Source organism: Canis aureus, chromosome 35 (genome assembly GCF_053574225.1).
Source record: "Canis aureus isolate CA01 chromosome 35, VMU_Caureus_v.1.0, whole genome shotgun sequence".
Classification (NCBI taxonomy): Eukaryota; Metazoa; Chordata; class Mammalia; order Carnivora; family Canidae; genus Canis; species Canis aureus.
In genome coordinates, this window is record NC_135645.1 from 7,800,930 (window position 1) to 7,828,033 (window position 27,104).

The 27,104-nt window shown below is 34.9% G+C and overlaps 1 protein-coding gene across 3 annotated transcripts in view; it reads left to right on the forward strand.

The window, feature by feature from the left end:
• Positions 1-27,104, forward strand: part of GSK3B (glycogen synthase kinase 3 beta) — a 203,357-nt gene that overhangs the window by 84,901 nt on the left and 91,352 nt on the right. For all 3 annotated transcript variants that reach the window (XM_077884304.1, XM_077884302.1, XM_077884303.1), the window contains exon 3: positions 13,453-13,536. In XM_077884304.1, coding sequence (XP_077740430.1) covers positions 13,453-13,536 — 84 coding nt within the window. The remainder of the gene's footprint in view (positions 1-13,452; positions 13,537-27,104) is intronic.

Here is a 27,104-nt window from a genome sequence, read left to right on the forward strand (position 1 = left end):
GGAAGATCAGGAATTTTGCTCATGACATGTCAAGTTGAGATGTATATTAGACATAGGAGAATTGGTAAGTAGTCAGTTGGCTAAAAGATTCTGGAGTACACAGGACAGATCTAGTCTGGGGATACAAAACTGGGAGTCATCATCAGCCTTTAAAGTCCTGAAATTGGAAGAGATCAAATAGGTACTGTAAAGCGGTGAGAGACCAAGTTCTGTCTACTCCATTGTTTAGAAAATAGGAAGATTAGGAAGAACTAGCAAAAGAAACAATGTATTTGGCTAGGGAGGAAGGAGAAATTGTGGAGAAAGCATTTCAAAGAGTGACCAACTGATCATCTATTTTTGTGGAAACCATAATTATAGCATATTGGCATAATCCCTGTAGTAGCGTGAGATTTTAGTTGAGTTGTATTCTGGTGGTATATAGGATAATATATCTCCTTTCTAGTTTATTTTTAGTAAGGAAGAAAGGAGTTTTTGAGTTTTTGTTGGTGTATTCAGAAAAGCTTATGGTCCAAGGGAGGAATTGCTAGTTAATATCCAACTTAATTGTGTACGCTTTCATGAAAAACCTTTTAAATTTAATGAAGAAGTGTTATCTTTTCAGAACTCTCAAATTTTTTTTTTTTGATACCTCCGAAGGCACTTAACATTTTCTCTTATGTGGTATCATTATTTGATACTTGTGTCTTTGTCTCATTTTTGAATTGTAAGTGCTTTCAGTACGAGGTCCTGGTTTATTGTCAATGTATTCCTCAAGCATATAGTAATAAATGAAGTTGATGGAGTTGAGTTACATTTTGTCTTGGTAGTTAAGAGCATTGGCTTAGGAATCTGACTCACCTGGTTTAAATCTTGTGCCTATTCTTTGCCAGCAAATTCCTTAATCTCACTATGCCTTCACCCCCTTTCTAAGTGGGAATTCATATTGTTGCCTACTCAGTTGGTTTGTGGAGAGGATTAAATGAAGTCAGGAAGATGGAGCTCTTAGCAGGGTACCTGGCTCTTGATTCTTAGTAATCCTGTAGTTTTTGGCACCATCATTGTTAGGGAATAATAATATTTTTACTGACTTTCAGAGATACAAGGTTAAATCAGTGTTGTAGGTTAAGTTAGAGTTGACTTACACGCTTAGGCCTCTGACCACTAAGCATTTAAGAACCCTCATTTTAATATTTACTTCAATCCATATTAGCTGGCTGGGAATAGAAGTCCTTTAGGCTCTCCAGGCATCCTTTCTGTCGTTTCCCTTTCCTTTTAATGTGCTGGGCAAGTTGTTTGTACAACTGAGGGGGGAAATTTGCATGCATGAATCCTGTTTATTTTTCCTATAAAATTGGGATTTTGGGATGCCTGGGTGGCTCAGCGGGGTGAGAGTCTGCTTTTGGCTCAGCGCATGATCCTGGGATCCGGGATCTAGTCCCACATCTGGCTTCTTGCAGCGAGCCTGCTTTTCCCTCTGCCTCTCTCTGTGTGTCTCTCATGAATAAATAAATAAATCTTTTTTTAAAAAAGTGGGATTTCTTTGTAGAAAATTTTAAGCCTACCTGAGCAGTATTTTAGAACTATAATTTACAATTTAGATTTTTTATTTATATACTATCTAATTATAGTAATGTCAAAGAAAAATGTTATTCTAAATTTCTAGAAGATTAGTTGAAATTAGAAAGTCCACTCTAGAAAGGAGAAAAAATGAGTGGGAAATATCAGAAAGGGAGACAGAACATGAGAGACTCCTAACTCTGGGAAACGAACTAGGGGTGGTGGAAGGGGACGTGGGTGGGGGGTGGGGGTGACGGGTACTGAGGGTGGCGCTTGATGAGATGAGCACTGGGTGTTATTCTATATGTTGGCAAATTGAACACCAATAAAAAATAAATTTATATATAAAAAAAGAAAGTCCTCTATATGTTTATATCTATCTATATAGATATAGATAGTACATTTAAAAAATATATATATACATATATATATACTAAATACAAAAGAGATTGAATATATAAGGAGCTTTCTTTCCTTGGCTTCTAGAGCAGGAGATGGCTAACTGTGCACCTCTTGCCTGTTTTTGTAAATAAAGTTTTATTGGAACATAGACACACCCATTTCTTTACATATCGTTGTTGACTGCTTTTCCACTAGAGTTAAGTAGTTGCAATAGAGACTATGGCCTGCAAGCCAAAGTATTTATAATCTGGCCCTTTATAGAAAATATTTGCAGACCCTTGTAATAATACCCTTGCAGCACTAGAGTATTAGTTTGGTGGTTTATCTTTTACAGCCTTACACATTCTCAGTTTCTTGTATGATTGCTTTTCATCTGTCTGCCTACATGTTGATATTCTCCAGGATCTTCTTGGGAATGTCTTTTCTGTCATGGGGCTTATGTGACACCACTGCCTAGGTTCTATTGCCTGACTAGTTTATTAGTGTCCTTTGTAGACTTTTCTGTTGCTGGAAACTCTGGCTACTACTTTTTCGTATTTTACAGGCAATTTTAATCTACTCCTGTGGCTTCAAGAACCATGTAGGCCTCTTACTAGAGGATAAAATGAACATATTAGATTGCTTTCTGGACCATTCCATATCTGTGTCCTTCAGTCATTTCAATAAATGTGTCCCAAACTGAACTCCTTCCTTCCGTCTTCCAAAACAGCCTCCTAGGCTAGTGAACTCTATGTCATGTTTATAGTCACATGAGTCAGAAGCTTGATAGTTATTACTCCCCTCTTTTCAGTTACCAAACCCATGGCAGCAGGCAATCAAATAACTCTTGATCTGCCTCTCAGTTGATCTGCCATTCTCTTCCTTCTATCTTTACTCTTTCTACCTCAGTGCAGGGCCTAGTTTAATTTATCTTCTTTAAAAAAATTATTTTATTAACCAGTGATCTTCCCAAAACAAATCTCTTGCTTAGAGCAGATTGGTTGTTCCTTATGGCTTGTAGTATTCAAACCTTTACTGCTGTATTTAAGACTTTCCACTAGGTCCCTTTCCAGAATTTTTCAAGGTACTAATTAAGCCACTGTTTCTTAGGTCCAATCCCCATTTACCTGTAGCAGTTTGTGAATGAGCTAGAGTTTTCACGTTGTATTGTAATTGTTGGATTGGCTTACCCATTAGAATATGAAACCTTTAAGGACTGTGAATTTTCATACACTCAGAGCCCTGGCTCTGACACATTCAGAATATTTGTTTTACATGTGGAGTTATTTTGAGATGATATTCTAGCCAATTGTAGGGTATTTGGGGGCATCTGAATTTACTGTGGAACCAAAGATTTAGAGATGGATTAAACAATTTTTCAGCCCTAGTGTGATTACAAAGGATGGTTGATGGAACTTTGGATAATCCTTTTTCAAGGAAGATTTTATTTATTTTATTTGAGATATAACATGCATGCACAAGAGAAAGTGGGGGAAGGGCAGTGGGAGAGGGAGAGAGAATTTTAAGCCAACACTTGTGCTCAGTGTGAGTTGGACTTGAGGCTCAATCTTATGACCACTGAAATCATGACCTGAGCCCAGACCAAGTCAGACGTTTGACTGAACCACTCAGACACCCTTGGATAATTCCTTTTTGAAGAAGAGGATGTGTTTTGGAAAAATAGTCCTTGAAGCAAAACTTTTTTTTTTTTTTTTTTTAAGCAGAACTTTTGAAGTCAATCCTATTTTACTGTATTTTATGAAAGTGGAGCTTTCTATGGTAGGAAAGATCAGTAGAATGAAATTTGGTGAAGAAAAGATGATAGCCATATCCACAGTATTATTAAGCTTGCTGGTTGTTAATTCACCTAAAAGTTAGCTTTTCCTTTATTGAACTTCACATAAGGGTGCATAAAGTACCCTTTTGGGAATCCTTTGACTGAATGCTTTTTAGCTCCTGAGAGGTTTTCACACACACACACCTCCCCCCACTTTTTAAAGTATGAGGTATCAAATGATGTGAAAATGAACCATAGCCTCTGTTTAGTGGAGGATATATCTTAATCGCTATTGGTTAAACCAAAAGAATAATTTTTTCCTTTAAATGTGGCTTTCAGGTTTTCTTATACAGGTATGGTATTTATTCCATCTTGAGTATTTCTTTTTTTAGATGGGAATGTTAAATAAGAATGTAGTTTAATTATAATTTTTTTTAATCTTTCCTATATTGGAAAAAATTGCATTTATATAGACATTGTTTTTCTACACATGATTGTAGCCAAAAAGCCGAGAAGCAATGACAGATTGTTTTTCTAAAATGGATTTTAAATTTTTAATTATGATCCTATGGTAAGGAATACATTTTACGTTGCAGTCCAGTGCACAGAAAAATAACTGAAACAAGTTTGGTGAAAAAGTCCTTAATCTTACTATATTAAAGTTCTTATTCTTTTCTCTTCTCCTTACCACCCCATTCTCAATCCTGATTGGCTGAACCCACAATTTGGAAAATACTGGCAAGTTGTAAGGTAGAAGCAATTACAGAAACAGGGAATTTACTCTGTGAAAGACAAAGTAACCAGAACTTTGAGAGCTCTGTGACTAATACAGAATGATATACAAAAAAAATTCATCTTTCCTGATAAGGCACTTACATAGTAGGTTAGTTGGACAAGTTGTGTGGGTGTGGATGTGTGTTTCTCTACAGTTACTAGAATGTAGTATCTGATTTTTGTAGGATACTTTTTGAAAAGTATTCTTTTGTATAACACCATTGAAGTATAGTTTGCAAAAATAAAACCAAGAGAATATATGATAAATTCCAAAAGATTTGTAGATACTGCAGGAAATAAGAGATCAGAGATTAGGGTGAGTTAGAGCAGCTAGGAATGGCCTTGTGAAAGAGGTGGGAGTTAAATAGGAACTTTAAGGATGGGTAGAATGTGTGTAGGTGGGAGGGAGGGTGCAGACATTCCAGTGATGGTGTGATCAGTGGCTTAGAATTGGGAATGAAATAATATGGTCAGAAAGATTGAGAAGTGGAATCTAGTTATGACTACATTGGTTATGAGTGGAAGATAAGATGAAGCTAATTAGAAAGAATTAGAATATGAAGTGATTTATCTGATAGGACATAGGAAAATCTCTAGCTCTCAGGATTTGATTTGTTAATAACATTGCCATTCTAGATCTCTTTTGGTTGCTGTTTGCATGATACATCTTTTTCCATCCTTTTACTTCCAAGCTATTTCTGTCTTTGAATTTAAGGTATGTGTGCACTGTAGAGAATGTAGTTGGAGTTTTCTTTCTTATCCAGTCTAACAATCTCTGCCCTTTGATTGTGTGCTTAGTTAATTACATATTGTGTGGTTTTTGTTATGGTTGGAGTTACCTGTGCCATGGTGTTCTTTCTTTTGTTTATCTCTTATGTTTTTGTTCCTCTGCTCTCATGTATTGCCTTCATTTTTTAAGGTACCATTGTAGGGTCCAGGGTTGTGTTTTGTTTTATTTGTTTGTTTGTTTTAGCATTACAAAAATTATTTTCTTAGTGGTTGCTATAGGAATCACAATGTGCATTTCAGTCTGATTCAGGTTATACTAAATTCAGTAAAACATAGCACCTTTTCACAGATAGAGCTGCATTTTCTCGTCCCCCTTTTCCTACCATTATTGTCATGTGTGTTACATCTATTTATGTGATAAACTTAATAAAACACTTTTTGTAATTGCTTTATTCAATATACGTATTTGGTGAAATTAAGGGAAGAAAAATATATTTATATAGTCTTTTATATGTTCCTATTTATATTTACCATTTCTGTGATCTCCTTTCTCCTTGTGGATCAGATTACCTCCTGATGTCATTTCTTTTCAGTCTGAGAAACACTCATAGTATTTCTTAAAGTCAGGCCTTCTGTAGAGTATTCTCCAATTAAACATCAATCTGGAGGGGGGCCTAGGTGGCTCAGTTGGTTAAGTGTCTACCTTTGGCCTAGGTCATGATCTTGGGGTCCTGGGTTTGAGCCTTATGTTGGGCTCCCTGCTCAGCGGAGAGCCTGCTTATCCCTCTCCTTCTGCTGCTTCTCTCCCTCCCCCCGCTTGTGCTCTCTCTCTCTTTCAAATAAATAAAATGTTTTAAAAAATGATTTAAAAAATAAATCTGGGAATGTATTTTTCCTTTCATGTTCAAAAAATAATTTTTCTGTATATAGCCTTCCTGGTTGACAGGATTTTTAAATTTTATCTTATTTTTTGCCTTCTGGCCTTCATCAGTCTGATGATTAATCAGCTGTTTATTGTTTTTCCCATGTATATTATAAGCCTTCTTTTTGTTACTGCTTTCATGATTTTTTTTCTTTTTGTCTTCAGTTCAAAAGTGATGTGCCTAGATGTGAATTGCTTTGCATTTATCCTTTCGGGGCTCATTTAGCTTAGGGTTCATTAAGCTTTGTGGTTAATAGAGTAGTGTTGCTCATCAAATTTTGGGTGTTTTCAGCAGTTATTTCTTCAAATATTTTTTCTCCGTTTTCTTTTTACTCTTTTCTTTTTTGATGCTGCCTTTATACATATGTTGGTAGGTGTACTATTATCCTACATGAGGTTTCTGAGGCCCTCTTCATTTTTCTGCAGTCTTTTTTTCATTTTGTTCTTTCAGCTGGATAATTTCTGTTTCTCTATTTTTAAGTTCACAGATTTTTTTTAAAATGTCATCTCAAATCTTATCTTGTGCCCACAGTTAATCTTTCACTTTGTTACACTTTCACTTCTAGTATTTCCAGGTTTTAGAAGTTAGTATATTCTGTATTGAAATTTCCTACTTATGTAATTGCCATATTTTCCCTTAATTTTTAATACATGGAGTGGGGGTAAGCCTGGGTGGCTCAGTGGTTTGGCACCACAGGGTATGATCCTGGAGACCAGGATTGAGTCCTGCATCAGGCTGCCTGCACGGAGCCTGCCTTCTCCCTCTGCCTCTCTCTCTCTGTCTTTCTCTCTGTGTGTGTCTCTCATGAATAAATAAATAAAATCTTTAAAAAAATTTTTTTTAATATATGATTTCCCTTAACTCTTTGAATATATTCTCTATTTTAAAATTTTTCCCACTTTACTGAGATAGAATTGATATAAAACATTCTGTATGTTTAAGGTGTACACATTCATTTGGTGTATTTATATATTGCAAAATGATTACCACCATGCCATTAACTGTCACACCTTATAATTACCTTTTTTTTTTTTTGTAAGATTTTATTTATTTACTCATGAGAGACACACAGAGAGAGAGAGAGAGAGAGGCAGAGACACAGGCCAAGGGAGAAGCAGGCTCCCCACAAGGAGTCTGATACGGGACTTGATCCTGGATCCTGAGATCATGCCCTGAGTTGAAGCAGACACTCAACTGCTGAGCCACCCAGGCATCCCTATAATTTTTAGCATTTCTTTTTGTGATGAGAATGTGTAAGATCTACTCTTTTAGTAACTTAGAAATATATATTTGGTATTATTAACTATAGTCACCATACTGTAGGTGAGATTCTCAGAACTTATTCATGTTGTAACTAGAAGTTTGTACTCTGACCAACATCTCCCCTTTTCCCTACTCTCCAGCCCCCGGAGAATAGTCTTTCTATGAGTTTGACTCTTTAGCTCGCATGTATAAGTGATATATGGTATTTGTCTTTCTCGGCCTGATTTATTTCACTTAGTATAATGACCTTAAGGTCCATCCATGTTGCAAATGTAAGGTTGTCCTTCTTCTGGCTGGATGATATTCCTGTCTGTCTATATCACATTTTCTTTACCCATTCATCTGTTGATGGATACTTAGGTTGTTTCCATGTCTTGGCTTTTGTGAATGATGGTGTCAGTGAATGTGAGAGTACAGATGTCTCTTCAAGATAATGATTTTAATTTTGCAGTATATTCCCAGAAGTGTCATTGCTGGATCATGGTAGTTCTGTTTCTAATATTTTCAAAAACCTCCATACTATTTTTCATAGTAGTTGCATTAATTTAATTTCCTATTACCAGTGCACAAGGGTTACCTTTTATCCACGTCCTTACCACCACTTTATCTTTTTGATGATAGCTGTTCTAACAGGTATGAAATGATACCTCATTGTGGTTTTGATTTGCATTTCCCTGATGATTAGTGATGTTGAACACTATCTCATTTAATCTGTTGGCTGTTATATGTTCTTTGCAAAAAATGTCTATTCAGATTTTTGCCCAGTTTTTAATTGACTTGTTTTTTTGCAATTGAGTTGTCTGAGTTCTTTATATATTTTGGATATTAACCCCTATCTCATATATGATTCAAAAATATTTTGTTCCATTATATAGGTTGCCTTTGATTTTATTGATGGTTTTATTTGCTCTGCAAAACCTTTTTAATTTGATGTAGTTCCCACTTGTTTATTTTTGCTGCTGTTGCCTTTACTTTTGCTGTCACATCTAAAAACTCATTGCCAAGACCAGTGCCAGGAAACTTATGTACTCCCTATGTTTTCTTCCAGGAGTTTTATAGTTTTAGGTCCTTATGTTTTCCAATAGAATAGCTACTTTGTATTCTTGTCTGCTAAATCCAACAACTGTGTCTACCCAGAGTCACTTTCTGTTAGCTGCTTTTTTTTTTTAACCTAAGAGTAGGTCAGCTCTTTCTATTGTCTGCATGTCTTACATTTTTTTCTTTTTTCTTTTCTTCCTTTTTAAAAAAGTTTTTATATTTTTGACAGTTGGACATTTTCAGATGATACATTGTAGCAACTCTGAACTCTGATTATTTTGTTTTTTGTTTTTTAATCCTCTGAAGGTTGTTATTTTGGGATTTTCCTTTTTTTCTTTCTTTCTTTTTTTTTTTTTTTGTAACTCATCTGCATCTAATCTGTAGAATACCTTCACAACTTGAAGCCCCTAATTCTGTTTTAATTTTTTTATTCTAATTTTAATTTTTTAGCCTGATTTTTTTTTTCAGATGCTGTGTCTGTATAGTTTAGTAGGAAACCAGTTATTGGTTAGAGATTATGCTTAAAACATCTTGAATTTATAAGGCTTCCATCATTTTTTTATTGTTCTATACATGGATGGAGGAGTCCATTTAAAATTTGGCCAGCTTTTAACTTGGCCTCAGCTTTTACTTTCTCAGAGGCCTGTTGGGATTCCCCTGCATGTGTGCACAGCTTTTCAGTCAGCCAGGAATATGTGGAGGGCTTATTTAGCCCCTCTGGGCCTCTCATGTCTAGGATCTATCTCCCTGTTACATTTCTTAAATGTTAGGCCAAGTCTGTCATTTTCCCCAGCTGGGACTTTATCCTCAGGGGAACAGAACTATGAGCTTTCTTCTTACTTTGTTTCTTATCAGATTTGCCATTTTTACTGCCAGTGCCACTGGACATGGGTTTTTCTCTTTTCTAAATGATGGTAGTGCCCTTCCAAGGAAAATTCCTTGTTTTCATGGCCAACTCTGCCCTGGTAAAACTGCCTCAACCTGTGAGCTGGGCAGTGGTGGTTGGAGACAGTAGCATCCTCTGGCAAAAAAAAGGCTGCTGATCCCTATTGTCCCAGCTCCAGTGTCCAGCAGCTTTTCATGATTAAATGCTACTTGATTTGTTGTTGCCTTGATTCCTAGAGTCTTGAAATGTTTGTTTTCTACAATGTAGTCCTCTTTTTAAAATTAGGATTTCTTTCTTTTGAGAGAGCAAGAAGAGAGCTTACGCACTGATGTGTGAGCTGGGAGAGGGGCAGAGGGAGAGAAAGACTCTCAAGCAGACTCCCCACTGAACAAGAACCCTGGCCTCACCCAGGGTTGTATCTCATGACCCTGAGATTGTGACCTGCACCAAGACCAAGAATCAGACACTTAACTAAGCCACCTAGGAACCCTTAGCTTTTTTTTTTTTTTTTTTTTTTTTTTTTTTTTTTTTTTTTTTTTTTTTTTTTATATACAACCCTAGCTTTTAATAGGTGTTTTGAAGGGGAGTGGATTTGCCACATCTATTTATTCCACTACAGCTGGAAATATTGTCTCTTTTTAAACTTTCTAACTTCTTATTCCTTCCCCTGTGTCTTCCAGGCCCACTGTAATTTACTCTAGTCGGGCTTTCCTTACCACTGTTCCCCCTAAAGCACTTTTGTAAGAGTCACAAGCATCCTGCATTTACTCTTTGCAATTATCAGTTTTCTCTTTTTATCTTAATCAACCTTTCAGCAGCTGTCCACATAAATGGTCACTCCCTTTTTCTGAAAATGTTTTTGAATTGGCTTCTAAGATAACATTTTCTCCTGTTTTTCATCCTACTTCATTGACTCCTCCAAGTGATCTACTCCTTCTCATACCTCTGAATATTTATTTATGTATTTTGGTCTAAACTTCTTCCCCAGATGATGCCGTTGGGTTCCCTTGCTTTAAGTTTCCTTTATGAAGGTGATACATACAAGCTTCAATACAATCATGGAATTTTCACTTGGATGTCCAGTAAACATTTCAAACTTCAAAGATAGAAAACAGAAATCTTGAACCACTTTCACCATCAAATTTATTCTCTTCAGTTTTTAGAATGATCTTTTTAAAAGGGTAAATCAGATTATGTCATTTTCCTGATCAAAACTGCATTGGCTTTCCTTTACATTTAATGTAAAACTCAGTTTATTACCATGATTAAAACAGGTTATAGACCTACCCCCTGCCTACTTTCTCTGAACTTTTCTTCTCTTCCTTTACTCAATGTGCTACAATCATGTAATTCTTCTAGCTATTTCTTGAATATGTCGCGTCCACCTCTAGCCATTTACATTTGGAGGTTCCTATAAGCTGCAGTGTTCTTCTCCCATATTTTCACATGGTTCTCATCATCATATCATACACATTTGTGTTCAGATCTTACCTCCTTTGTGAGGTATACTCTGACTTCCCTATCCAAAATATAGTTGCTTGTCCATTTTATACTCTGTCTCCTTACGGTATATGAAAATACATTCTTCCTCACTGTCCTTCATAGACTGTAAGTTTCATGAAGATAGGAACTTTATCTTGTTCACTGCCATATCTTTAACACTATGAACGATGTCTAGCATAGAATAGATGCACAATATTTGTAGAATAGCTGTGTTCTCTATAGAATTAGTATGCCATTAGTGAATTAATAAAGAATGACTCAGTAACAATGGCTAGGCTTGTGATAGTTGTATATTTATTTTCATTCAGGCGTTAACTTTGTTTGCCTAATGTTGGCATGATTAATACTTATAAATGTTACTCTGGGAAATTTATATTTTAGACCTTATAGGGAATTTTAAGATGAGAAAATTTAAGACTTAAAAAGAATAGAATCTGATAAAGTAAGGGTAGATGAATATTTAGGTCCATGTATTTGCTTCACTTACGCATTCTTTCCAGTAAAAGTATCCATAAACGTATACAACTTCCATTATCTGAGAATTTAATAGTTCTCTTTTATAACTCTCTTAATGAGTCTGGAAAAATAGCTTATTTTAACATAGTTGGCTCTGTTGAAAAACAATCTTAAATGTATGCACATCATGAGAGCAGTGAGTCTTAGCTTACTAGCAGTTCTTCCACAAAACTAGCTACGTAGATGTGAACTGGCAAAGTGCAGACACACTTCCAGACTTAGCATCAGTTTAAAATGCAAATAGACATAGTTTTGAAATGGTTAAAGTTTTTTGTGTTCTTCTCTACCACAGTCAAAATTCAGAATGTGACCTATCTTTATCAAAGCAATTATACTGTATAATTGTGTGGTGTCTGCTTATTTCTTCAGCTATAAACATTTTATAACAAGTAATGGGATGAAAGATTGATGTTCTATAAAAGAATTTTTTACTTTTTTTTTTTTAAGATTTTATTTATTCAGGTGAGACACAGAGAGTAAGGCAGAGACATAGGCAGAGGGAGAAGCAAGCTCACTTGATCCCAAGACCACAGGATCATGACCTGAGCCAAAGGCAGAACCTCAACCACTGAGCCACGCAGGAGACCCTAAAATTTATCTTCTTTGTTAATATATACTCTTCAAATTTATGACTGCAGAAACTTATTTTGTTTTTTATGACTGCAAAAACTTATGTTGTTATTTAAGCATCATATTATTTAATGCTTTCTTTTCATGAAGAATGAACATAACTTTGAAACTCCCCAAAGGAAAAATTATTTGTGTGGTCTATAAATTTATCAGGACTGTACAATTTCTAGTATGCCATATTTTAACTTAGCAACTGAGCCCTTCTTATGAGGTTCTCAGATTTTTCTTTCCTTTTTTTTTTTGTTTTTTGTAACCATATCTTGGAAGATAGCAGGGCTTGTCAGAGCCCTTTGCCCCCAAATTCATTTATTCAGTAAGGAGTTTGATTTTTATTACACTTGTGAAAGACTACAGTAGTAATAGTTCATTCCAGATTATCTCTTACATATTATACACACTGCTTCTCAAGCTATTAGTGGTGAAGTATTAGTTTAAAAATTTCCAGTTCTGGGATACCTGGGTGGCTTAGTGATTGAGTGTCTGCCTTTGGCTCAGGTCGTGATCCTGGGATGGATTCCTGCATCAGGCTCCCCGCAGGGAGCCAGCTTTTTGCTTTGCATATGTCTCTGCCCCCCTCTCTGTGTCTCTCATGAATAAATAACATCTTAAAAAAAAAAAAGCTTTCTAAGGTTTTAAATAAATATATATTTATTATATTATATATTTTATTTAAAACCTTAGAAAGCTTTTCTAATACATATTAGAAATATATATAGAAAATATATTTCTATATATATAGAAAATATTTTTCTTATTTAATAAAAATATTTTTTTATTTTTATATATAAATAAAAAATATATTTCTATATATAGAAAATAATAAGTATATATATTTCCAGCTCATCAAAGAGTGATATTGTTGTAAAATACAAATCAGTTACTAGAAAAGTGAAATTTAAAAAAATACAAAATGTAAGCCCCACTCTTTATTATAAGATTCACAGATATGAAATGATTCTGTCAAATTGCTCTAAAACATTCTAAGCACTTATGTTCAATTCTGTATCTTGCAGAATAGTAGAAACTAGACTAGTAACAGACTATTAACAGATCAGTCGCAGGTTAGCAGTGGTCTTATAGACCATACTTTTTATTTTGTTTAAAATTTTTTTTGGTATTTTTTTAATTTTTAAAATTTTTAATTAAAGTATAGTTGACATAATATTAAATTAATTTCAGGTGTACAACATAGCGATTCAACAATTATATACATTATGAAACTCTCACCACAATAAGTATATTACAGTATTATAGACTATATTCCTTATATTTTGCTTTTCATCTCCATGACTTATTTATTTTACACGTGGGCAGTTTGTACCTCCTATTCCCTACTTATTTTGTCCAGGTCCCCACCCCCAGACCATACTTTTTGGAAACATATCCATAGCCTCCTCTTTGTATTGTTTGATGTTATGAAATCTTAGCATCTTAGTCAATATGGTGAATAGCATTTATCCTTTAAAAAATATTTTCATGTGTTTCCTTTTCAGAACCGAGAGCTCCAAATCATGAGAAAGCTAGACCACTGTAACATAGTCCGATTGCGTTATTTCTTCTACTCAAGTGGTGAGAAGGTAGGTCTTGCAGAAAGTACGTACTGAATATTGTGATAGTCATCATTCTCTACCCCATCCCCTACCCTAGCCCAACTTGCAGAAGTTTTGCTAATTGAGCCCTGGTGATTCTGAGCTCAAGATATAATCATTGAATCTCATTAGTTATGTCAGAAAATGTTTATGAAATGATAAAGGGAATGAATTTTTAAGAATTTTTCTCTTTTGGAATATTTGTCTTTAATTCTGTATTTATATACACACACACATATATTTTAAACCTTCTGTGTTCCTTACGTGCTCCTGGAGCCCCATGATAGTTCCACCTGTTATTAGAGGGTAGAAAATTATGTCATTTTAAGTAGAAGTATTGGAGGGAAAAGGGAAACAGCTTGTTATAAGTGGTCACTATTTATGATCATATGTAATTCTGTGAAAGCAAAGGATAATAATTAAAGGAGACTTTGTGCTGGGCATCCACCAACCCTTTTGGTCTTTCTGTTCAGATGACAGTAACTAATGCCATTGTGCTCATTGGAGTTTGAAGTGCAGAAGTCAGTTTCTTCTGTTTTACCTTCTACTTTCTGCCCATTCACTGTCCCTTCCCCCCAGATTCAATATTTTCCTTACATTTCTGCTTCACTGGTTTGGGATGAAAGGGCAGGGCAAATAATAAAGCACTTAATCTTTTTAGCTAAACAAAAATGACTTTGGATAAGTCCATTTAATATATTGGACCTCAGATTTCTGGTATATACTATCTAAAGTTCCTAGATCCATAATTCCTCTTGATTTCTAAGCCCAGTGTTCTTTTTACTTCATTTAACTATAATTTCCCAGTATACCAGTGTTTAACCGTTTTCCATTAAATTTTGTTTAGATTATTCCCTTAGAAGTTCTTTTTTTCATATCAAAGCCTATAATATGGGAAGGTACTTATGTATTAAGCCATGATTCTGATATACCTCTTGTAGATACGTAAATGTAATATATTTATATGTGTTTGTGTCAGTCATAGCTAATGTTTTAGCAACCATAATTAGCAAATTGGCTCCTTAGTGACTCTTATTTCTCAGGTGGTTATGTTAAGGACTGTAAGCCGTTGTAAAAAATACTTATAAGAACTCTTTTGTTTCTAAAGCCAGTTTTGAGGTTCATGCTGCTTTTTTTTTTTTTTTTAACATAGCAAACTGCCTGTTATGTCTTTAATCTTTAGTCTAGTTTTGACATGTCTTTACTTTTTCCTGTCTCTTCTCAAATAAAATTATGGAACATCTGTTATGTTCACAGCACTCTTATAATGGAATTTTGCATCCTCATGACTTTTTGTTATTAGATGCTACACATTATAATACCCCAGGGAGGAAAGTAAAGGTCAGAATTATTTGTTCCATGAACCACTGGATTACATAGAGATTGGTTTGCAAAGGTCTCCTTACAAAACCCCTAAACCTTTTCTCATGATTACTTTATTTATATAGTTTTCTCTGTATAGCAGACACTGTTTTTAGTACTTTATAAATATTAGCTCATTTAATGCTTATGAAGATAAAGAGCAGAAAAGGAAGAATGTCAAACTTTTGAATAAAGGTTCTATCTGATTTTGGTCTGGGGGAAACTTTGATCATAGTCTGCCCTCACTCTCACTTAATCCTGCCTTGGGAGTGATAGTAGACTGTTATCTGTGTACCCCAGAGGATAGATTTTCCTCCCTATTGCTGTTCAGAACTGTTTTATCATCATAAATGGTCTTACAGATAAAGAGCAATTGAGAAGTCATTAAGCACAAAGTCTGGGTAACCAGAAAGACACTGAACCTCTATTATAAAAAAGAAATACACTTTCTAAAGTTTTATTTCTCTCAGAACTTTGTCTTAAGCTTTGTAAATTTTCCAAAGTGAGAAGAATGATTCCTCTTAATTTTGAATAGCTTCATTAAAAAAAACAAAACAAAAAAGCTGTGATATATTGCTGAAAATAATGATCCTTCCTTAACAAAAAAGGAAGGTTTTCTGAAGATATGCAGAAATACACAGGTTCAGGATCTCCCATAATCTTCTAGCCACCAAAAAGATGATTTCTTCTTGCATAATTCATAATCTCCACTTCCGTTCTTCTGAATTGTTCTGGCAGGGCTAACATCACTCAAGACAGCCTGGGTGGCTCAGCTGTTTAGCGCTGACTTCAACCCAGGGCATGATCCTGGAGTCCCGGGATTGAGTCCCATGTTGGGCTTCCTGAATGGACCCTGCTTCTATCTCTGCCTGTGTCTCTGTGCCTCTCTCTCTCTCTCTCTCTCTTTCTTTGTCTCTCATGAATAAATAAATAAAATCTTAAAAAAAAAAAGATACCAGGTAGTAAATTAATATATCCCATATGAGAAGATGGGGATTGAGAGCTCAGGTTTGTAATTATCAGTTCTAATTCTTAAGAGTAAGTCACTGAGAATGAACTTAGAACTACAGTTTTGGAAAAGGATCTAAATGTCTTAGGAAATTCTTACAAATCTTTAAAGATGATTTCTCTCTGAATATGAAGTCCTATATTAGGTAGGCATTTTTCTAACAAGCATTAGGTATATATTAGAATTTTGAGGGAGGAAATAATAATAGTTCGAGATGCCTCTGGGACATGCAAATAGCAATGTCCATTAGATAGATACATGTTTGACTTCATAGATGGTAGAGGTGGTAGTGGAGGCTGGGGTGCTAAGAGGAGAAAGGACATTGACAAGGTTGGATTGATAAAGAGTCCTATAGCCATGTGGTAGAGCTCTTAGGAGTTCTGGGAGGAGGGAGAAAGGATGTTGAGACCAGGGCAGTGAAGAACCAGATGATTGCCAAGTATTGCCTTCTAGTCCTAGAATGTGAGAACAGTCTTCATTTGGGAGAACTGAAAGAAACCAGTCCCTTTGGGTGGGATCCAGGTTTTTACTGCAAAGCAGTAAAAAACAAACAAATAACAACAAACAAAAAACTTCTGTGAAAAGACTGGGATTCAAAACTCCATGATGAGTTTCTTTTCAGGTTGTCGGAGAGCTTAGGGGAATGTCCGAACAGGAGATCGGTGGTCAGAATATATGCCTAAATGAAATGTGAAGAGGCAATTAAAGGGATGATTTTAGAAATTGTGAGGATGAGAAGAAAGAGTTCAGTGTTTAAAGATTATAAGGATGAAAGACTTGATTGATGGATGAGTTCAGTTGTATATGGGAATATTTAATAACTCTTTCATTGTCGTACTCCTCTCTCCTTCCCTACTATTTTCTTAGTCTCTTCTGTGCCTTTTGTCTCCTTCCTCTTGAATCTCTATTTACTGGGTTTTTTTTTTTTCACTCTGGGTTCTGGGTCTTTATTTTTTGGTCTCTGGGTTTCTTCCCTCTCTCTTGGTCTGTGACACCCCCTCAGATTTCTTTTTCCTCTTCAACTCTGGTGTCTGTCTCTCTCATTTACTTCCTCTGTGGATTTCGACCTCTTCTTTGGGTTACCTGTACCCCTCTGTTGTTGGGTTTCTAGATATTTCTTTGAATATCTGATCCTTCTGAGTCTTTGTATGGATTCTAATATGTCCTGAGGCTTCTTCATTCTTATTTTTGATGTTTCTTCATCCTTGACCAGACAAAAATATTTTTTAATATGTTGAAAGTATAGGCTTATGGTACTTCTGTGAATTCTGAGTTTTGTGTTTTTCAGTATCAGTATTTGGCAGTAGAAACTCCTTTCCCCCTAAATAAAATTTTATGAAGAATCTTACTCTGTAACTAGAACAGGTAAAAAGCAAAGTTGCTTTGGTTAAAACTGGGGTATATGGAACCAGCTGACATTGTCTTTCCTGAGTTGCAGCTCACCTCTGTAGAACCCAAGGATTCTGAAGGGTATAGTATGTAAACCACATTGTGTCTTTACAAGGAGCCTTAAATTTTACTTACCTTAATTGTTTTTTTAAAGAAAAATTTCTGTAAGTAACTTTACATGTGAGTATATTTTACCTGTGTTCATCATAGATTGATTACTTGAATAATAAAGAAATAGCCTTCCTTTAAAAAAAGCTCTCCCTCTTCTTGAATGAAAGGCAATTTAAGTAGCAAGGATGACAAATTGATTTCATTTCTCATGCCAGCTTTGTTCTATTGATAGTAACTGTGTAGAGGCCTGTGCAGAAGAAGATTCTATCACTGCTTCTGGGAGCAGAGAGAAGAATGCTGTGTTTGATTATACCTGTTTGTCATTAGCTCTGGAGAGGAAAGGGTAGAGGTGAATCTCTTCTGAAAATTAAAGAGCTCTGGGTTTTAGCTGGGTTTACATTCCCAGTTCTGCCATTTGATAGCAGTATGACTAGGCAAGATACTTACCTTAGTAAACCTTTTTCCCTTTCTGCTCTACAAAGTAGGGATTTTGTAAAAAAAAAAAAAAAAAAAAAGAAAAAGGGTATAATGTTTAAGTGTTTATTATAGCATTCAGCATATAATTAACACTTAATAAACATTAACTTGCTACTTTACAAATTATTGTTTAATAATAACAAATATATATTGACACTTGCTATGCATCTGATGTTGTTCTAAGCACTTTACATGTATTTTATAACTAACTTAAACCTTACAGTCACCCAGTGAAGAATGGGTACTCTTATTATCCCCTGTTTTATAGAAGAAGAAACTGAGGCACGTGCAGTTAAGTTACCTGAGAGTCATACAGCAAGTTAGGAGTCAACTCTAGGCAGTCTTTCTCCAGGGTTTGTATAGTATGCTGTACTATTTAGCATAGAATGTATATTTTTCTGGGAGCAGTGTATGAGAAATAAAACATTTAAAAATATCTCAGTCACTGTTGGTAAACAAGGACAGGTTATATGGTGTCTACTTTGGAAAATTTTTAGAAAAGAATAAATAGCCTTCTGTTTTAGGACAATAATAGTAGTAGTAGTGATGATAATAGCCAAAACTTTAATGAGGTGCTTACTATATATACACCAGGCATTAATCTGAACTCTTCTGGGTTTTTTGGAAGACCTTGTGAAGAATTGTTAATTCTTTAACATGTTTGTTAGAATTTACCATTGAAACCATCTGGTCCTGGATTTTACTTTTTGGGGAAGTTTTGGATTACTGATTGGTTCAATCTCTACTTGTTACATATTTTTGTTGAGGTTTTGTGTTTTGTTTTGACTCAGTTTAATATCTGGTGTGTTTCCTTTAATTTATTTGTTTCATCTAGGCTTATCTAATTTGTTGGCACTCATTCTGCTATGGTCCTTTTAATTTCAGCAGTAATGTCCTCAACTTCAGTTCTGATGTTAGTTATTTCTGTCTTTTTTTGTCAGTTAGCTAAAGGCTGGTCAGTTTTTTGGAGCTTTTCAAAGAATCACCTTTTGATTTTCTTGAATTTTTTTGTTCTCTTATTTATTTATTTCTGGTCTAATCTTTATTATTTCCTTCCTTTAGCTAGTTTTTTTAGTTTCCTCTTCTTTTCTAGTTCTTCAGGGTGTAATACTTGAGATCTTCTTTCTTAATGTAGGCATTTACAGCTCTAGATTTCTCACTGAGTGCAGTGAAGATAAACACTCAGAGGGTAGTATGTTGGATTTTTGTTTTCATTTATCTTAAGTGTATTCTAATGTTTCTTTTTATTCTAATGTTTCTTTTTAAAGAATGTTACTTAATTTTCTCTTTGTCCTGTTGGTTTAGAGTGATACTTATTTTCCACACATTTGTGATTTTTTTCATTCTGTTATGGTTGGAGAAGACACTTCTAATTTCATTCTGTTATGGTTGGAGAAGATACTTTATATGGTTGCATTCATTTTAAGTTTATTGAGATTTGTTTTGTTTCCTAATATATGGCCTATTCTGGATAATATCCTATGTGTACTTGAGAATAATGTGTATTCTTCTGTTTGGGGATAGATAGATAGATAGACAGACAGACAGACAACAGATATCCTTTTGGTTTATAAAATTGTTTAGATCTTTCTATTTTATTTTATTTTATTTTATTTATTCATGAGAGACAGAGAGAGAGGGAGAAGCAGGCTCCATGCAGGGAGCCTGACATGGGACTCGATCCTGGGTCTCCAGGATCAGGCCCTGGGCTCAAGACGGCGCTAAACCGCTGAGCCACCAGGGCTGCCCGAGATATTTTCTTTATTATTCTTTTATCTAGATGTGCTGTCCATTATTGAAAGTGGTATATTAAAGTCTCCAACTATTGTAGAATTGTCTGTTTCTTCCTTCAATTCTGTCAGTATTTGCTTTATAAATTTGAGATTCTGTTGGTATATTATATATCTAATTTATGAATTGACCTTTTTATCAAAATATGATGTCTTGGATTGCTTTTATTTTCTTTTTATTGTCACTGCCCTGGCTAGTACGTCTAGGACAATGTTGAGAAGAGATGAAAATAGACATCCTTATTTTGTTCCTGATTTCAGACTGTGACTGTGACTTCTTTGTAGATGTCATTTATCAGGTTCCCTTTTATTCCTCATTTGTTTAGCATTTCATAACATGTTGGATTTTGTCAAATACTCTTTATTCCTACATCTGTTGAAATGATTGTGTGTTTTTTTTATCCTTTATTCTCTTACTAAGGTGATTTATGATAATTTTTTGAATGCTAAAACCTACTTGGCATTTCTGAAATTATCATTTGGTCATGATGTATAATCATTTAATACATTGCTTAGTAGTATTTTTTTTTAGAGGAGTTATGCTTGCATCTATATTCATAAGGGATATTGATTAGTAGTCTTGTGTGTGTCCATCTGCCCCCATCCCCTTCTGCTCCCTGATGGTTTTGGTATGGAGTAATACTGGCTTCATAGAATGAATTGGGAAGTGTTTTCCTGTCCTCCCTCCCTCCCTCCCTCCCTTCCTTCCTTCCTTTTTCTTTTTTGAAGGTTTTTGTGAAGAACTGGTATTAATTCTTCCTTAAAAGTTTGGTAGATCTTTCCAGTGAAGCCATCAATATACCCAGGCACTCTCTGTGGGAAGTTTTAAAATTACCAATTCAGTTTCTTTACTTGTGATAGATATATTTAGATTTTCTATTTCTTTTGTCCATTTTGGCAATTTGTTCATTTTATTTAAATTATCTTATTTATTGACACAAAGTTTTTCATACGTTTCCCTTAATTTTTTTTTATTTCTGTAAAGTCAGTTATGATGTCCTTCTTTGATTCTGGTTTTCATAATTTAAGTCTTTTTTCCCCTACTTTGTCAGTCTAGCCAAATTTTGTCAATTTTCTTGATTTCTTTTTTTGTTTTAATGAATCAACTTTTGGTTTCATTGATTTTTTTAAATTACTTCTCTATTCTGTAATTTACTTATTTTTGTTCTCTTTGTCATTTCCTTCCTGCAGCTTGTTGTTGGTTTATTTTGCCCTTTCTTTTGTAGTTTCTTAGGAGTCTTGATTTGAGATCTTTTTAATGTCACTTATTGGTCAGAAGTTGTGCTTTGAGTTCTCTTAGCCAGTTATATTTTTATCCTTTACCATTGGATGTGTGAGTGGCCTGGGTGCTGCTTCTCAGGTCAGGGAATTTATATTTGCTACAAGTCTAATGAGATGCTAATAGCTTAGAATTTCCTCTCTGATTGCTCCTGAGAAGATGCAGCCTTGAGCATTCACGTCCTTTCTGACTGCCAGGGATAAATGTGATTTTATTTCCTGGAAGTTGCTCTTGGGTCAGAGTAGCTTGTTGTTCAGTCAATGTTTGATCTGAGGTTGCTTGTAAATCCTTCTGCCAGTAATGCTTTTACCATGTGTTGATGTATCTTTGTGCAACTTGGGAATGCTTTGTTTCCCCTATATCCTGCACAGACTAGCACCTGTGCATATCCTTAATGACCTCCAGAGATGACTGTTACCAAATAGGCTCTTTTTGGCTATCACTTTGCTTGTTTCTTTTCAACTTCTGATGCCTTGCCTGTTTGCTTGTGTCAGGAACCTACCAGCCTGTACAAGGGTCTCCATTGTTTTTAGACAATGCCCATAGGCATGGTGTTTTCCCTACTGTGTTACAAATCAAATCAATCTCTATAGGTAGAGCTAGCCTGTCTTTTTCTCTCTGGACAGAATCCCTATTCTACTGCACTAGAACTCAGTATGAAGACTCAGTTTTTCCAGAGTAACACCCCCACTTTATGAGTAAGCAATGGAGGATGGACAGTGGCAGCCCCTGTTCTTCACACCTTGCTACTCCAGCATAGGCACTCTGCCCTATGAGCAAGTTAAAGGTGACACTCTCAGGTCCCCAGCCTACTATTCCTGGAGTAGAGGTTCTGAGTTCGTTTTGGGGACTGGGTGGGGAACAGAAGACAAAATCCTCTTGGCTCTGCCCAGCCAGAATAGATCTTTTGCAACTTGAGACACAGCCTGTCCCTTCTGGGATGATATCATAGCCTCAGACTAGAGCTGAGAGGAGAGGAAGCTTATCCATCTTATTGACCACATCTGCCTGGAGTAAGTGCTGGGAAGAACTTCCCAAACATGGAAGTAAGATATCAGGGTAAGGGAGCAGATCGTCACTAAAATGCCACAGACTCTTGCTGTTCTTATTGAGATTTGACTCTTCATTTGCTGTATGCCCTTAGAAAAACTACTAGATACTTTAAAAATTTTTTTAATTTTACCAGTTAAATTTTTGCTCTGCTAAGGAAATCTCCTGTGCTCTCTACCATTCCAGAAGTCCTGCTCAACCACTTATTTCCTACATTTTGTGGACTGCTTAGTGAAATTGTTATGCTAGATAGGAAAGATGAATAAAATAGACTTCCAGCAATAGTGAGTTCATATTGTATTGCAGAGGGATAGACTGAAAAGGAATAATTGAATATATGCTGATTGTCTTCTGTTTTGTTTACTTCATCAGTAAGTAAATTTTAAGTAAGCACAATAAGTTAGTACCAGTGTATTAATACATTATAAAACATACACTAATTTAAAACATCAAGTAAATATGCCATATATATGATAATTTTTATCAGATTCATATTCTTAGAGATATTCTTTTGATTACTGTGGAGATTACATAATATCTTAAATCATGAATAAAACACTAATTTTTAGTCAAATCTTACTCATAAAGGTTGTAAGAGTTTGGGTTTTCATCAGAAGTGTATGATGGTGCATGCATATTGGACATGACCCTATTCCAAAACCTAGTTTCCTCAGATTGAATTTTCTTTTCCAATTTGTTGGATGAACAATTATTATTCGTTATTTTTATTATATATCTTTAATTATGAATGGGGTTGCATATCTTAATTTTTATTAGCCATTGGTAGGACCATTATTGGCCATTTATTTATGTCCCTTTACATTTTTTTTCTGTTGGATTGTTAGTTTTATTGACTTAGATCATAATTAATGAGCTGTTTGCATTTTAAACAAAAACTATCCTTTGCCATGTGTAAGCAGAAATATTTTTGCAAAATTGTCAGATTTTTAAAAATTATACTTGACAATGTTTAGTTTCAGCGTAAAACTTAGTATTCAACAATTATATACATTACAAAATGCTCACTATACCTGTCACCATACAAAGTTATTACAGTATTATTGGCTATATTCCCTATGCTGTACTTTTCATCCTGTGACTTACTTATTTTATAGTTGAAGTTTGTACCTCCTAACACCTATTTCACTTGTCCCCCACCCCCCTCCCCTCTGACAACCATCAGTTTGTTTTCTGTATTTAGTAGTCCTTTTCTGTTTTGTTTGTTTTGTTTTTTAGATTCCACATTTAGGTGAAATCAAACAGTATTTGTCTTTCTCAGTCTGACCAACTTCACTTAGCATAATACTCTCCTGGCCCATCCATGTTGTCATGAATAACAAGATTTCATTATTTATTTTATGGCTGAGAAATATGTCATTGTGTATATATACCACATCTTTTTTATCCATTCATCTACTGATAGACACTTAGGTTGCTTCCATAGCCTGACTGTAGTAAATACTGCTGCAATAAACATAAGGGTACATATATCTTTTCAAATTCTTCAGGTAAATACCCAGAAATAGAATTGCTGGATTGTATGGCAGTTCTAGTTTTAATTTTTGAGGAATCTCTGTGCTGTTTTCTACAATGGTTGCACCAGCTTACATTCCCACTAACAGTGCATGAGAATTCCTTTTTCTCCACATCCTTGCCAACACTTGTTATTTCTTATCTTTTTGATACTGAACTGGTGTGAAGTGATGACTTATTTTTGTTTTGATTTGCATTTCCCTGACAATTAGTGATGTTGAGTATCTTTTCATGTGCCTGTAAGCCATCTCTATGTTTTCTTTGGAAAAATGTCTATTCAGGTCTTATGCCTATCTTTAATTGCATTATTTGTTTTTTTTTGGTGTTAAGTTGTTGTATGATTTCTTTGCATATTTGGGATATTAACTCCTTCTCAGATACATCACTTGCAAATATCTTCTCCCATTCTGTAGTTTGCTGTTTCATTGATGGTTTCCTTCACTGTGTAAAAACTTCTTAGTTTGATGTAGTCTCAATTGTTTATTTTTGCTATTATTGACCTTGCCTAAGGAGATGGATCCAGAAAAATATTGCTAAGGCTGATGTCCAGGAATGTACTGCCTGTGTTTTCTTTCAGGAGTTTTATAGTTTATGTAAGAAAGTGGTCTAGTTTCACTCTTTTGCTTGTTCAGTTTTCCTAGCACCATTTATTAAAAAGATTGTCTTTTCCCCATTGTATATTCTCACCTCCTTCATAATAGATTAATTGACCATATAAAGGTAGGTTTATTTCTGGGCTCCCTGTTTTCTAAACATTGATCTATTTGTTTATTTTTGTACCAGTACTGTACTGTTTTATTATAGCTTTGTAGTATAGTTTGAAATCTGGGATTGCAATACATTGAGCTTTGTTCTTCTTTATCAAGATTGCTTTGGCTATTTGGGATATTTTGTGGTTCCATAAAAATGTTAGGATTATTTCTTCTAGTTATGTTTTTTTTTTTTTCTAGTTTCTTTGGAATTTTGATAGGCTTTGGAATGAATCTGTAGATTGCTTTGGATAGTGTGGACATTTTAACAATTTTCTTCCAGTCCGTGAGCATGGACTCTTTCCGTTTCTTGGTGTCATCTTTAATTTCTTTTTTTAGTGTTTTATAGTTTTCAAAGCACAGCTCTTTTACCTCCTTGGTTAAATTTATTCCTAGGTATTTTATTCTTCTTGATATAATTATAAATGGGATTGTTTTCTTAATTTCTCTTTCTGTTATTTTGTTACTGGTGTATAGAAATGCAACAGATTTCTATATATTAATTTTGTACCCTGCAACTAACGGAATTCATTGAGTAGTTTTTTTTTTTTTTTTAAGATTTTATTTATTTATTCATGAGAGACACAGAGAGAGAGAGGGAGTCAGAGACACAGGCAGAGAGAGAAGCAGGCTCCCTGCAAGGAGTCCGATGTGGGACTCGATCCCAGATCCTAAGATCACGCCCTGAGCTGAAGGCAGATGCTCAACCACTGAGCCACCCAGGTGTCCTTCATTGATTAGTTCTTTTTTTTAATTAATTAATTTATTTATGATAGTCACACAGAGAGAGAGAGAGAGAGAGGCAGAGACACAGGCAGAGGGAGAAGCAGGCTCCATGCACCGGGAGCCTGACGTGGGATCCGATCCCGGGTCTCCAGGATCGCACCTTGAGCCAAAGGCAGGCGCCAAACCGCTGTGCCACCCAGGGATCCCCATTGATTAGTTCTAATAGTTTTTTGGTAGACAAAAAAGTTGTCATTTTTTAAATTAGGCTCTGGTTTTGTTGTTTTTTTCAGAAAGTAGTATAGAAGTTTTACATTTTTATGTAATCTAATTAGCATTATTTTCCTTAATAGCTTATAGATATTTTGTCCTCTAAGATTGCAGACACACACATGTTTTCATCTGGTAGATTTATAGTTTTTTTAAAAACTTTTGAGAGTTTTGTTATTTATTTTATGTTAATGGAATGAGATGAGGATGAAACTTAACATAATCTTGAATGCCAAGTGCCTGTCTCCTATTCCCCATTCCCATCTTCCATTTCTCCCAAGCAAAAGAGATGCTTGTATATATTTTGTTTATTCACTCCATTAATTTCCTAATTCATACCCACTGTACAGTTAGTGTTATTACCATTTTTAGCCAGCCTGGCGCACACGTTGGAGAAAAGGCATCCATTTTCAAGTTCTTGTTTGTTTGTTGGGTTTTTTTTTGCTAGTCCTAGTTCCCTAACCCAATTCTGAGGAGAATCCTGGGCTATCATGATACTTTATTGAATGTCTTATTACTGGATTCTATGGATTCTATGATATGCTGCTTCACATCTCATCAAATTTTTAGAGTTATAGCATGATTCTACTTAAAAACTGCAGCCTCAAGTAATTTTGTTTCCTTGACCTCAAAAGTCATCTGGGGATAAGGGCATCATAGTAGTACCTGTTTTAGAAATGTAGGATGGAATTGACCTGGTTCTTGTCTTAGTTGTTGTTAGATGTGATCAAAATTTTGTCATTTAAATTTCTTTCTGAATAAATGGTTTTAGAATGGAGTTTATAAAGGAGTGGTTATGAAAAATTAGAGAGTAGTTTATTAAGAAAAGTGATAACTTGGAAAACTGAACCACTGAGAGAAATACTCCCTAAATCGTACATCATGTAATTTCTTTGGAGATTTCTGAATAAGATCCTTTTTTTTTTTTTTTTTGTGGCAAAATTCATTTTAAAGGATTTCTGGCATGATTCCTTAGCAAATTTTTTGGAAGCAATTTTTTTTTGGAAGCCTATTCTTTGAAATTAATACTTTCTCATTTTGTGAGTAGACTGTTTTCAGGTATCTCCATCTAAGTGATACTTTTTACATGTTGTATTTTTATATCTGGCTTTTTAAGCTTAGAGCTAATCTGTGAGTATTCAAATACTCTGTCCAATAACCTAAAAGAGAGTGATTACATTAAGAAAACAGCAGACGTGGGATATTCCAGAAAATTACAAGTGATAGAAATGCTGAGTCCTGGTCCCTCTTCCTTCTCAAAATATTAGCATGCTTAGTCCCATGAATTGTTTTTTGCATATATCTCCAAACAAAACTATCTTTGGAATGTGAAAGTGTTAGTATTTTCTCTACCGTGATGATGTTTCCTAGTGATAGGCCCTCTCTCCACTATTATTCCTGTGGCTATTTAATTTACATGATTATAAGTTTAACAGGAGCATTTAAAGAACATGATATTGTTGAGCCCATTTATTTCAAATCAAGATCAGTGGTAGTTTATTAGTCGGTTGTTTTGGTTTCCAGTCTTAGAACCCCTTTAGATTTTTTTAAGTAGATTTGATTTGAATACAAACATAAAGCAGTGAAATGAAAGGTAGTTCATAGTGCCTTAAAGTATAATGAGATACCTTCAGTGTCTCAGAAAATGAAGGTATTCGGGTTCCTGGGATTGGCCCTGCTTTGGCCTCCCTGCTCAGTGGGGAGTCTCCTGCTCTACTCTCCTCTCTGCCCTTTCATCCTGCATGCACACGTGTGTGCCGTCTTTCAAATAAATAAATCTTTTTAAAAAGTGAAAATATTCAAAATGACAGTTT